Source organism: Mycena indigotica (genome assembly GCF_014461135.1).
Source record: "Mycena indigotica strain 171206Taipei chromosome Unknown Mind.scaff0004, whole genome shotgun sequence".
Lineage (NCBI taxonomy): Eukaryota > Fungi > Basidiomycota > Agaricomycetes > Agaricales > Mycenaceae > Mycena > Mycena indigotica.
Genome location: NW_023503003.1, coordinates 4,626,186 through 4,639,188, shown reverse-complemented (window position 1 = coordinate 4,639,188; position 13,003 = coordinate 4,626,186). Strand labels below are relative to the sequence as shown.

Below are 13,003 nucleotides of genomic sequence, written 5' to 3'. Positions count from 1 at the left end.
GGCCGGAAAAATCATCGGCTTCCTGCAAGCAGGTGGCCTGTTCGCGTCTCCTCCAACTCGAAAGTCGCTTTAAAGCAGGTAGGAATCCCGTAGGACAAAGTCAAACTACCTCCCGCACATGCTGACGCCGCAGTCGTTGCCTCGTGCCACCGAGTTTTCTATCCAGGCTGCTTGGTGGGCAAGACAACGATGTGTGCGCGAGCTGTCGGGGTCTCTCTTGAGAGAAGTCGAGACTACATGGGGATGTGGGCTTGAAGTCTGTGTAGCGCAGGCTTGATCAGCGATGGTGATCGAGTGGCTGGTTGATGAGACGTCGACGAGCATTGCTGGGGCAGTTGCGACCGGTGGCTGGGAGTAGTGGTCGTGGAAAGAGAGAAAGCAAGAGTGGCTTTCGTCACAAGTCACGACAGTCACATTTGTTCAGATTACAAGTGAAACCTTGGCACGCTCTGACTTGACTTTTTTTCTCGTTGGAGGAAGTTTTCAGTTTATACCCCTTCAACTTCATTCCCATTTTACGAATTGTGCATGCAATCTATCATCTTATCGCATCACATATGTGACATTTGTGACCTTCTTGAAATTGAACCATGAAGTTCGTTTGGATGGACGTCGATCCAGGGCACGACGACGCGACTGCGCTTCTACTTGGGCTCCACTGCCCTGACATCAAGCTTCTAGGAATATCGACCGTATGCGCCGCGCTTGAACCACCATTTCTCTCCCGGTAATTATCGAAGATCTAGACTCACGGCAACGCCAGCAGCGATTGGACCCTGCGAAATGCGGCTCGGTGTCTTCACGCCTTCGGCGCGTCTGCCCACCACTCTGACATCCGCGTATATCCTGGGGCGGCGAAGCCTCTTCTTAAACCAGCCAAACACGATCCAGAGATTCATGGCGAAGATGGGCTGGGGGGCGTCGAGGGATTTCCAGACGCTGAAGACCCCAATGTCACGCGTTGGATTGCGGGACAGTCAGAGCGGGCTCTAGATGGCCTTTCTGCCGCTGTGCGGAAGACGTGGGACAACGGAAAAGGCAACAAGGTCTCCATAATTTCTAGCGGTCCCATGACGAACGTTGCACTGTTCGTTGCGGTCTATCCTGACCTCTTGGAGGCCATCGAAGAATTCGTTTGTTCGCACTCGTTGGTTTCCGTGAATGGGCTGCTGACAAACCAATAGTCATGGGTGGAGGTGTTGGCATGGGCAATCGATCTGCTGTTGCTGGTAATTATTTTCGAGCTTGTCCTGGACAAATATATCTGACTTCCACACAGAATACAATATATTGTGTGATCGTGTGTATTTCTTTTACCAATCTATATTTTTTTCTCATACATTTTCCAGCCCATGCAGCCCAAATCGTACTCAATGCACCTGTAAAAAAGACAATGATCCCGATAAATGTGACCCATACCGCCATCGTGACGCGTCAAATCCACGCAAACCTCCTCTCTCCCGCCTCACAAACAACCGATGGACGTTTGCCGACAGCGTCCTCTAATCTGCGATACACACTGTCTACCCTTATCAGCTTTTTTGCTGAATCATATCGCAGCACATTCGGATTCGAGAATGGACCGCCTCTCCACGATGCCCTCACGGTTGCATACGTGGCCTACCCACACTTATTCAAGGAAAAGCGGTTCCGAGTCGATGTCGAGCTAAACGGAACGCATACGTCGGGGGAAACAGTGGTTGATGTTTGGAACTACAAGAACTGCGATGATAGTTGGGGGGTTGGTGGAAAGAACTGTTTGGTAGCTCAATCAGTCGATGTCAGTCCCATTTTTACGTGTTTTTCGCTATCTAAAGTGTTTCTAGCTCAATGGGTTTTTCAGCTTTTTCCACGAGTCTATAGAACGATGTGATCAGGTTTCTCCCTTGAATGCTTGATATGTCTTTTCTTTGATTGGACAAGATGCAGCAATGATGTCAGACTCCACGACCGAGACTTACCTCTTGCCATGTCCGCAACGAAAAGCTACCATCTCATATGCACCGGTACTGCTCTCAAGACGGCCCAGAAACACGCCGAGCCGCAAGACATTACCCTTTTTGGCAGCTGCTTTTGCCCCTTCGTCCAGCGCGTGTGGGCAGCGATGGAATACCTCCAAGTGCCATACGAGGTGAGTAAGGTAACCTGATTCTTGAGAATGTCACTAAAGCTCATTCACCAAGTATTGTGAAAATGCCTCTCCCGTCGTCTATTATCTCACTAGGAGGCTAGATGAGGTTGACCCGTATAAGAAGCCTGCCGATCTACTCGAGGTTTCGCCCAAGGGCCTTGTACCCGGACTCAAACTGCACCGATACGCTCCTGCCCGTGGTCTGAATGAAAGCATAGTCATTCTCGAGTACCTCGAAGAGTAGAACTTCCGCCCTCTACCAGTATCTGTGCTGAGAAATATTCTGTTCTGAACAGTCTTGCTGCCCAATCAGGCGGCCGGGGCCTACTTCCCAAGGATCCCTGTACGTATCTAACATCGTCTCACATAGCACACTCATGTTCTTAGACGCCCGCGCCCTCGTTCGTCTCCAGTGCGATCACGTGAACCGCGCGATCGTACCCGCCTTTTACCGCCTTCTTCAAGCCCAAGAGGGATCGGCACAGATAGAAGCCGCGCAAGATCTTCGACGAGGCCTGGAACGTCTTGTCAACCTCCTCGATCGTGCCGAGCGCGAGATTCTCGGGGGCGGAGGCACCACTGGGGTGGGCGAGAAAATGGCGCTCGCGGTGGGGCTCGGACTCTGGAACGAAAGCGGAGACATGAACCTGACCGATGTGATGGTTGCTCCATGTTTGTCGTCTTCCTCTCTTCCGATCCGGTGGACTGACATACTCCAGACTTGTTTCGAGCGAGCAATGTTTTGAAGCACTATCGGGGGTTCGAGCTGCCCGAAGGAGAGAAGTTTGGGGTTTGGACAACGCGTCTGTTTGGGCATGCCGCGTTCAAGGCAACATGCAGCACAGAAGAGTTGTATCTCGATAGCTATGAAAGGTTGGTGATTCGTTCATTTCTGTGTTCTCGGCCTGGGCATGAACTTGAATCATCTGTAGTGTTCTGCTGGCTTTGGCTTCAGGCCAAAAAGCCATGGCTTTTTGGCTTTGATACCAGGGCCAAAGCCAAGCCAGAAATTTTGGTCTAAATTGGCTTTGGCCTGGCTTGAGAGTCTAGAAAGCCAAAGCCAGGCCAAAAGCCAATGGCTTTCAGTCTGATCATTGATGGCTGATCTAACTCCCAAAAAGGAAGTTTGCTAGTCATATGTTGGTTAGAAGTGCTATTACTAGCATGTCAAGGCTTTATTGATGCTCTACAGGTTACCTTATGACCACTTTCTACACTAAATTAAATATCCACTATTATTTTTGATGCCAACATCTGATCAACAACACCGGATCACACCTAGCCGAGGCCATGGCCTAGGCCAAAGCCAAGCTAAAGCCAGGCCAAAGCCAGCTGAGTTGGCCTGGCCTGATGATTTGCAAGGCCAAAGCCACGGAAAGCCGGGCCAAAGCCATGGCTTTCAGGCCAAGCCAAGGCCAGAAGACCACTAATCATCTGTACTCACCAGTGTGTAGATATGCCCAAAATCGCCCCAACACCAGCCAGGTCGCAGAAGCTATCAACGCTGGGAAACCACTGCCGTGATCAAAACGAACGAATGGCCAACCGTGCTCCAATAATCCACCCCAAATGACAAATGTTTAAATTTAAGGAGCCTCAGGTTTTAAGTTGTTCAATTTTCTACTCAGTTCAATGGAACGAAAGAATGCGTAGGTTGAAAGCATCGGGGATTGGTTTATGCCCTTGTACTGATACATCCATATTCACACTAATAGTCGTCCGCCGGCGATCGTCCCCAACTGCCCGTGCCCACCAGTCTTACGATCTTCGACTCGGATACTGCGTCAACTCGACGGAACAGCCGAGGGGCGCGCATAATGTCTTGCGAGAGCCAGGAATTCAACCAACTGTGGGCGAGAACTCGACTAGGCTTCCCCGCTCAATCCTGCGCAAGCAACCCCGGACCGGTCTGGAATTGATCCGGCTTACGCATTGTCTTGCCCGAGATCTTTCTTGAGGATAAGACGCGCTTGAGGTGGGGGTGTCGGAACGGGCAGCAGGAGGAGGAGTGGACAGCGACGTGCAATGGATCTGTGAGTAGGTCAGCCAGCATCCCATAACTTGTGATAGACAGAAGAAAGAAATAGTAGGTGGTGTCGTTACCCTTACCCTCCGTCCCCACACCCGATATATTTTTTTTTCTTTTTTTTTTGTGTTTCCCTTACGGAGCCCCGCCCGCGCGTAGCGTTGGATTCTCACACGGTCACTGCGCACAGGCCGATCCGAAACCGTAGCAATACGCGCTAAAGCAGTCGGGCTCTTGTCGATTCAGGCGCCTGGGCCAGATCGCTTTCGTGACGCGGATGGAGGATAAAGGCACATTGAAGACCAAGAACCGACCTCTCGTCTGAGATCAGTCGGCCGGTCTTCGTGTTTACTCCAGAGCCATAGTGCGCACTACTAACGTCGACCACAGGTTGTCGGTTCAGCTTGATGCACACGTGTTTGATAGATGATGATGGTGTGGGGACGTGGGAGGGGTGTTTGTGGGTGCGTGTGTTTGCGCGGAGAAATGGGTGGATAGCTGGCCGCCTACTCACATCGTAGTGGAACGCTGAGTGGTCGTTAGTATCTGTGAGAATGACAGCTAGAAGACACATACCATGGCCATAAACCTGAGGGCGATGTGGTTGATGTTGTATGGCGAGGCATCTGCAAACTAGTGAGGTCTTGATCAACGTCGATGACAGCGACAAAACATACGATGGAGACGACGACAAAGGTCGTGGTCGTGGTCAGGTCGACGATGACCATGATCAAGCTCAAGTCGAAGACAAGAGCAGAAGCATAGCTCTTAGCAGAGCAGCGAGGTAGGGCGAGGAGGATGAAGGTCGAAGGCAAGAGTGCTGAAGGAAGGAATCGTTCGAGCACCAACTTTTATACACCAAACAAGCGCCCATCGCCCCGATATAGCATTCTGCGCTGACAAAAGAACGAACTGTCTAGAACAAGGGCAGCTGTTCATGTGGTCACTTTTGTGTGGACGCGTGTGTGGACGACCATACAAAAGGCTGTTGAGCCCCAAAACAGGACAGAAGCTGATGATTCGCGTCCACAGACTTACTGATGAGCTGCCTGTGATTGGGGGAGCGTTCATGCAAAACGGCGTCTAGCTGATCATCTCCAAAAAATGGGGGACAAGTTGACTCATAAGGAAAGCACAAGGGACGGAACAGCGGATGAGGAAGATCGAATAGGTCGTATTTGTCGATTATGGACACGTACGCAAGACTCACTCCTTCCACGCCTCCCAAGCGAATGAGTGCGCGCAACCGGCTTCATGAGCCGCCGCGTTGTGTCTTCCAGCGAAACATAACACGGGAACGCCCATTTCTTCCACATTTTCGTCCCATTCTATGACTTCAACCAAGCCATTGAGCTCGTTGTCTTGGTCTGAGGACCCCAACGGTTCCTGTGCAAACCGCATAACAGTTGCAGACCCCATACGATAGGCTTGATATAGACGACTGCGGGTCTGAATCAGTTGCGCAAGTCCCTCTCGCCAGCCACGGCTAAAATTTTCCCTGATCTCTGCGTGTTTCGTTGGAGATACCGAAGGGGCCAATGTTGTTGCAAACGAACGAAGGCTTGGGACAGCCGGCCAGACACGTATCCTAGCTAGTAGTAAGGGTGAAAGGGTGGAAGACACGTGGGGGGTGGCATCTTCTCTTGGAGGCGAAGGACGAAGAGATATCTTGGCCGTGCTCAGACCCTTGCGGCCAGCTTTGGCAGCACGGGGTTGACGTGGTGCTGTTTCGACAGTTGCTGCCAGCCTGGCCTGTTTGAGCTTTCGTTCGCGATCGCGGGCTCGTTTGACTCCTGCGAGAGCACAGCCCTTACCTAGAACTGCCCAGTCGTCGGCGTGAAACTCTCCCCTGAGTAGCGCGCCATTGTCGAGAATTACGTGTTTAAGACGAGAGAGGTTAACAAGCAATGTGTCCGTCAGTTCCGCGCCAAACACTGTGCATGTCGAAAGGTCGAGCATTTCTAGAGAAGGCAGGGATCTAGGCGAATTAGTGAGCGGTATCGCCATCGGTCGTGCCGGGAGACAAAAGCGTAGGGATGTTAAGTTCGATAGAACGGCAGATTGAGAGAAAATTGGAAGGCTTGAGTCAAGCGTATGAAAGACAATCGGTTGCGCGAATTTAGTGGGTGTGTCGCTTTCTGGGATGGCATCCTGCACAATGGAGAGTGTCGGAAGGGTCGTATGCGGCCATTTCGCCAGACAAAGGAGTGTAGAGTCAAAAAATGAACCCTGTTACTAGTTAAATGTCGCATGATGCAAAATAAGCGACTAAATACCTTGAGAAAAGGAAGATAGTTGGCCTTTTGCACACTGGCATCAATATGAGAAAGGAACGAACACGGGATGGCTGAACACACTAAGGCCGAAACCTGAGAGACAGATACTCTAGTCCTGGTCTCGGTTTCTGGAATATGTCGGTCAAATGTTCTGGCGAGAAATGGGTGCCGATCCAGAGGTCCAACGACCGTAACATGGGAAATTTAGCCAGTATATTGACGATAAGGTCGGCGTCAACCATCCAGCCGTGCCATTTGAATTCGCGGGTGTAGTTAACGATATCGCGCCAGTCAGACTGGACGAGGCGACGTGTGAGGTGAACAACTTGTTCAGCATGGTCTAGTTCAATCCGTTGGAATAATAGATGGTTGGCGGGGAGGCCTGGAAATGCGCGAGTCAGGGCGAGTAGCGTTGAGCGAAACAGTGGGTCCTGTTCAGATATCGTTTCCACAATGGCCAAAACTAGTTCCGAGGGCAACATGGTGGATCACATCAAGTTTTAGTGCGACGTCACGGTGAACGTCACACTAATTTGTCTTCCACCTTTAAGCAACACGGATTCTTTCAACTTCGCCTTCTCAACGTTTCAGTGAACCTGGCATGCACGAAGGCGGTTTCGCGGGTCTATAGTTTGACTCTGCATGAGCTTGGGAAATCTAAGAACTATAGACTGCAACTTCACGATGAAACGGCCTGGGCACCTTGCCTTTTTCAATTTTGCAATAATGCCTATGCCACACGAGATCATCGCCGCTCCTGTGGTGCCAAGTTTCATCACCGCTGGAAACCGACCCGGATTTATCAGACTATGAGGTAGTTGCAACGCGAGGTTAAACCTCTCCCTTTTCTCCGAACCCCGATGGTCTTCGTTTACACCGCCCAAGACGCCACTACATCGTGCGTTCTGAGTTTCATCTACTTGCGATTGGACTAATAAACATTAGTGCTGCGGCAAGCATTACTTATTGACCCTCTCAATATTCTGTTCTCATATGCATTCACGGCAGATATGGGGGATTGGCTCCGCGATTGGCGCTTGTTTATGTTTTCTGGTGCTTTCGCTCATCGCCCTTCTCTATGCCCGTCCAAGATCACGCCCGTATCTCAACCGCGTTAGCTTTCGGGTGATGGTCTATGCACTCACGGCCAACATGCTGCACGGAATTGCCACAGCCGTATGTGCGTTCCAGACACAGGATAGTTCAGCCTGTGGTTTCTCTGTATGGCTCATCTTGGTTCACTCTCTCCTTCTATCTCCTCTGCTGTAGCTAATTGCTCCAATAGTTGACGCTCCAATTCAGCAGTTGGCTGATATTCGGCATCGCATTGAATCTTCAGTGCGCTATCTTCGTTCAGAATTATTGCGACACTGATGAGCCCGATAGATTAGTCCTGATACACGGAATCTCTGGTCATGTTATGGAGAAGTACTACATCCTCAGCGCCTTAATCATAGCCCTCTGCGTAACCATTCCACCATTTGCCTATAAACAATATGGCTGGGACGACCTCAACGAAGCCTGCTGGATGACGGCCTCAGACCCCAGTGTCCGGCTCAAATGGCAACTTACAACACAACTGATGTGGTCCCTTCTTGCCGCAGTGGGAGAGTCTGTCGTGTTTTGCACCGTGTTGAGCTACATGTTCAGACATCAGGTCAGTCTACTATTCTCACCGTCGTTAAACGGGCACTTAGTCCACGTAGATTCTACACGGGAAAAAGCTTCGCAATGGTTCTTTTGGTGGCGAGTCGGGCGGCATGAATTTCTCTCTTGATGCGAAGACAAAAGCCCTCAACCATGCTGCATTATATCGTTCAGTCATCATTCGGATCTCTTGTTACCCTCTGGCCTCCATTATCATCAATGGTTTAACCGTCGCATGCGACTTGTATGTGCGTCTCTATTCTCATATCCAGGTTGATACTGTTACTCATGGTCAATAGTTGTCTGTGAAGGGCTCCATAGACTCAGAGAAGGTACGACATGTCATAGTGTTTATGTCAGCTACTGATTGCCTTCAGGACCTGAACATTGCTATCCTCAGTGAGTTTCTTTGTTCGTTGCTCCTCTTTCATACCAACCCTAACCATAGATAACCTCGTTTACGGATTGCGGCCAAGTATATATGCGTTGCTTGCGGTCTCTGATCCGGTATATTGGTCCATTCCACTCTGATAGTTTACTTACCCATTCAAGGCACTCCTACGGGCCCTCCGCTCAGCAATTCATGACTGCCGTAGCAAAACCGGCCATTCAAAACCATGCACTTCAAGTGACACTCCCGGCAATATCGCCTCTCAGCTTACAGTTCATATCGAACTGGAAGAGGTTCGACGAACAGACGACGGCGAGATGCTGCCCCCACTGGTAGCGCAAAAGAATGCTCTGGATGGATACGGAAAAGACCTGAATGAGGATTTAACGTCAAACCAAATGATCGAACGAATAAGGAAGAGTCATGTCCAACGCGCGAAGGATGCTAAGATTGCGGCGGCAATAGCAAAGGAGGAAAGGCAGGATTTCAAGTCCCAAATATAGTTTTGGTGAGGTGGCAGTCCTTTTTTTGTTGTATTTTTATTTGTATACCGTCTGCTTGACGCAGTCGCTACTTATTACCATTAGCAATGTATTCTACGGGCAAAATTCGGCTGGCTTTCTCGGAATTGACTATGTGTCGGACTCACATGACCGCATTATCTGACAGAGAATCCCGAGTTGATGGAGCCTACGTGGCCAACCACGTCTACGGCGTTACCACCGAAGTCACACCGTGTCACTTATAACCTGACACTTTTCTCTTGCTGCTTTACCAGCTCATTCCACCTCCCCCGTCTGTTTACTCTCGTCCCCGGCCCTTCGTATCATGCGAAGCGTAGCGCTCTCTGTGCTTGCCTTGGCCGCCACTGGCGCCCTCGGTCAATCAGAAGAACCCAAACCGTTATTCAAAGTACGTGGCACTTCCCCCACACTAGCGTCGCTGACACGACATTCGTAGTCGACTCCCATCAAGGCTCCCTTCCTCGAGCAATTCACTGACGACTGGAAAGAACGCTGGACGCCCTCAGAGGCAACCAAGAAGACCCCAGTTGGCAGCGAGACCTTCAGCTACGTGGGTGAATGGAAGGTCGAGGAGCCATCCATCTCCGTCCTTGAGGGTGACCTTGGTCTTGTTGCTAAGAGCAAGGCTGCCCACCACGCCATTTCTGCGCCATTTGCTACCCCCATCGACTTCAAGACCAAGCCTCTTGTCGTCCAATACGAGGTCAAGTACCAGAAGGGCGGTAACTGCGGTGGTGGATACCTCAAACTCCTTGAAGACGGCTTCCAAAGCAGCGGCAAGGAGTTCTCCGACACCACTCCCTGGGTCGTGATGTTTGGTCCTGACCTTACTTGCCCAGGCACTAAGGTGTGTTGCTGTTTTATTGAATCACGAGTTCGCGTTGCTCACCTGTCACAGGTCCACTTCATCTTCCGCTACAAGTCTCCCAAGACTGGCGAATACGAGGAGAAGCATCTCGCGCTCCCTCCCCGTCCCACGATTGAGAAATTGACTAACCTTTACACGCTCATTATCAAGTTGGTATTTCATTGAGTTTCTTTCATTTGCTTATTAGTCATCAGCCCTGACAATACCTACGACGTCTTGTTCAACGGCGCCAGCGAGAAATCTGGCAGTCTGCTTGAGGACTTCGAACCCGCCGTTAACCCTCCCAAAGAAATCGACGACCCCGAGGACAAGAAGCCCGAGGACTGGGTTGACCTCAAGAGAATCGAGGACCCCGAAGCCACCAAGGTTAGTTATTACAAATCCCTCGTTAGCTTATATTGATCTCGATCAAATTCTAGCCCGCAGACTGGGACGAAGAGGCACCTTATGAAATCGTTGACGAGGAGGCCACGAAACCTGAGGGCTGGCTCGACAACGAACCCAGCACCATCCCCGACCCTGGTATGTGCCTTTCATCATCAGCGCGGATGATATCTCTGAATGCGGTATGTAGACGCCGAGAAGCCCGAAGAGTGGGACGACGAGGAAGACGGTGACTGGATCGCACCTACTGTTGCCAACCCCAAGTGTGCTGAGGCTCCTGGATGTGGCGAGTGGAAACGGTTTGTCTTGCATTATTCTCACTCCTACCGTCTAACTGGTCCTTCAGCCCGATGAAGGCCAACCCCGCTTACAAAGGCAAGTGGTACGCGCCATTCATCGACAACCCCGCCTACAAGGGTGAATGGGCTCCACGCAAGATCGCCAACCCCAACTTCTACGAGGATCTGACACCCGTCAAATCTCTTAACAAGATCGTAAGTAATAAAATTGGTTGAATGTGCGTTTAATAATGTTGTGTCAGGGTGGTGTTGGTATTGAACTCTGGACTATGACTGAGGACATCCTCTTCGACAACATCTACATTGGCCACTCAGTCGAGGACGCCAAAGCCCTTGCTGCCGAATCGTTCGATATCAAGAAGCCTCTTGAGGCCGCCGCCGCCAAACCCGCTGATGCCGAGGACGATGACGAGGAAGAGACCAAGTCGTTCAAGGAAGACCCCGTTGGCTTCCTGCGTAACAAGGCCCTCGCGTTCATCGACCTTGCCAAGATTGACCCCGTTCTTGCCGCCAAGACTCAACCCGAGACTGCCATCGTCCTCTTCAGCGCTTTCCTCACCCTGCTCGGTATGATCGGCACCTTGTTCGGCTGTGTCGTCCCCCAAAACAAAGAACCCGCCAGCCCATCGACCACCAAACCTGCCAAGGACACCACACCAGTGGCCCCTGCTGGTGGCGAGAAGAAGGAGGAGAGCACGACCGTCAAGAAGAGGAAGTAGACAACCAACACCCAAAAATTCAGATGTGGGGCTGGAATGGCTTGGAGTGGATGTGGTTTTCGCTGTCGGTCAACTGCAAATTGCATGCATCTCTCATTTTTTTGTCCACTTGTTTTTTTAGTGCGCCTTAGGCTTACGCGACCCGATCGTACAAAATACAGGATGCAAAAGACAAAAAACTAGCAAGCAGAACGACGAGTGAGTAGTCAAAGCAAAGGTATACAGACACGTTTCGTCACTTGGGTGAGGCAAAAGGTGAGGATCGAAGGGAATCTGTGGACGCGAACCATCAGCTTCTGTCTTGTTTTGGGGCTCAACAGCCTTTTAAATTTGTATGGTCGTCCACACACGCGTCCACACACAAGTGACCACATGAACAACTGCCCTTGTTCTAGACAGTTCGTTCTTTTGTCAGCGCAGAATGCTACATTGGGGTAATGGGCGCTTGTTTGGTGTATAAAAAGCCTGCCCTTGAACGATTCCCTCCTTCAGCACTCTTGCCTTCGACCTTCATCCTCCTCGCTCTAACTCACTGCTCTACTTTGAGCTATGCTTCTGCTCTTGTCTTCGACTTGAGCTTGCTCATGGTCATCGTCGACCTGACCACGACCTTTGTTGTTGTCTTCATCGTATGTTTTGTCGCTGTCATCGACGTTGATCAAGACCTCACTAGTTTGCAGATGCCTCGCCATACAACATCAACCACATCGCCCTTAGGTTTTGGTATGTGTCTTCTGGCTGTCATTCTCACAGATACTAACGACCACTCAGCGTTCCTCTACGATGTGAGTAGGCGGCCAGCTATCCACCCATTTCTCCACGCAAACACACGCACCCACAAGCACCCCTCCCACGTCCCCACACCATCATCATTTATCAAACACGTGTGCATCAAGCTGAACCGACAACCTGTGGTCGACGTTAGTAGTGCGCACTATGGCTCTGGAATAAACACGAAGACCGGCCGACTGATCTCAGACGAGAGGTCGGTTCTTGGTCTTCAATGTGTCTTTTATCCTCCATCCGCGTTACGAAAGCGATCTGGCCCAGGCGCCTGAATCGACAAGAGCCCGACTGCTTTAGCGCGTATTGCTACGGTTTCGGATCGGCCTGTGTGCAGTGACCGTGTGAGAATCCAACGCTACGCGCGGGCGGGGCTCCGTAAGGGAAACACAAAAAAAAAGAAAAAAAATATATCGGGTGTGGGGACGGAGGGTAACGACACCACCTACTATTTCTTTCTTCTGTCTATCACAAGTTATGGGATGCTGGCTGACCTACTCACAGATTCATTGCACGTCGCTGTCCACGCCTCCTCCTGCTGCCCGTTCCGACACCCCCACCTCAAGCGCGTCTTATCCTCAAGAAAGATCTCGGGCAAGACAATGCGTAAGCCGGATCAATTCCAGACCGGTCCGGGGGTTGCTTGCGCAGGATTGAGCGGGGAAGCCTAGTCGAGTTCTCGCCCACAGTTGGTTGAATTCCTGGCTCTCGCAAGACATTATGCGCGCCCCTCGGCTGTTCCGTCGAGTTGACGCAGTATCCGAGTCGAAGATCGTAAGACTGGTGGGCACGGGCAGTCGGGGACAATCGCCAGCGGCCAGCTATTGGTGGATGTAGTACATAATGCAATCTCCGATGCTTTGGCTCGCGTTCTTTTCCGTTCTTGTGTCTGAAAGACTTGACTTGAAAGCTTGAACTCACGTCAAACTGATGTTACTCTGACCAGTGACGGGTC

The 13,003-nt window shown here is 51.0% G+C and overlaps 6 protein-coding genes across 6 annotated transcripts; 5 read left to right on the top strand and 1 right to left on the bottom strand.

Moving 5' to 3' along the window:
• Positions 1-590: 590 nt before the first annotated feature.
• MIND_00528400 (IU-nuc-hydro domain-containing protein) lies at positions 591-1,898 on the top strand (the record flags this gene model as incomplete). The annotated part of the gene is made up of 6 exons (XM_037362071.1): positions 591-692; positions 747-1,137; positions 1,185-1,229; positions 1,280-1,300; positions 1,350-1,780; positions 1,827-1,898. 6 exons carry the CDS (start codon positions 591-593, stop codon positions 1,896-1,898), a joined length of 1,062 nt encoding a protein of 353 aa, XP_037222363.1.
• A 71-nt stretch (positions 1,899-1,969) lies between these two features.
• Positions 1,970-3,115, top strand: MIND_00528300 (Glutathione transferase; the record flags this gene model as incomplete). Its single annotated transcript, XM_037362070.1, has 6 exons — positions 1,970-2,140; positions 2,184-2,371; positions 2,428-2,474; positions 2,519-2,803; positions 2,851-3,004; positions 3,064-3,115. 6 exons carry the CDS (start codon positions 1,970-1,972, stop codon positions 3,113-3,115), a joined length of 897 nt encoding a protein of 298 aa, XP_037222362.1.
• Positions 3,116-5,363: 2,248 nt separating this feature from the next.
• MIND_00528200 (F-box domain-containing protein) lies at positions 5,364-6,915 on the bottom strand (the record flags this gene model as incomplete). The annotated part of the gene is made up of 3 exons (XM_037362069.1): positions 5,364-6,386; positions 6,434-6,467; positions 6,515-6,915. 3 exons carry the CDS (start codon positions 6,913-6,915, stop codon positions 5,364-5,366), a joined length of 1,458 nt encoding a protein of 485 aa, XP_037222361.1.
• A 496-nt stretch (positions 6,916-7,411) lies between these two features.
• MIND_00528100 (uncharacterized protein) lies at positions 7,412-8,974 on the top strand (the record flags this gene model as incomplete). The annotated part of the gene is made up of 8 exons (XM_037362068.1): positions 7,412-7,669; positions 7,719-7,771; positions 7,820-8,090; positions 8,140-8,328; positions 8,380-8,412; positions 8,458-8,479; positions 8,529-8,587; positions 8,633-8,974. Exons 1-8 carry the CDS (start codon positions 7,427-7,429, stop codon positions 8,972-8,974), a joined length of 1,212 nt encoding a protein of 403 aa, XP_037222360.1. The 5' UTR covers positions 7,412-7,426.
• Positions 8,975-9,299: 325 nt separating this feature from the next.
• Positions 9,300-11,265, top strand: MIND_00528000 (putative calnexin; the record flags this gene model as incomplete). Its single annotated transcript, XM_037362067.1, has 8 exons — positions 9,300-9,383; positions 9,432-9,842; positions 9,894-10,012; positions 10,058-10,229; positions 10,283-10,385; positions 10,438-10,546; positions 10,594-10,741; positions 10,789-11,265. 8 exons carry the CDS (start codon positions 9,300-9,302, stop codon positions 11,263-11,265), a joined length of 1,623 nt encoding a protein of 540 aa, XP_037222359.1.
• A 437-nt stretch (positions 11,266-11,702) lies between these two features.
• On the top strand, positions 11,703-12,705 carry MIND_00527900 (uncharacterized protein; the record flags this gene model as incomplete). The annotated part of the gene is made up of 4 exons (XM_037362066.1): positions 11,703-11,894; positions 11,946-11,988; positions 12,037-12,050; positions 12,553-12,705. The coding sequence occupies 4 exons, from the start codon at positions 11,703-11,705 to the stop codon at positions 12,703-12,705; spliced, it is 402 nt and encodes a 133-aa protein (XP_037222358.1).
• Between the last annotated feature and the right edge of the window lie 298 nt (positions 12,706-13,003).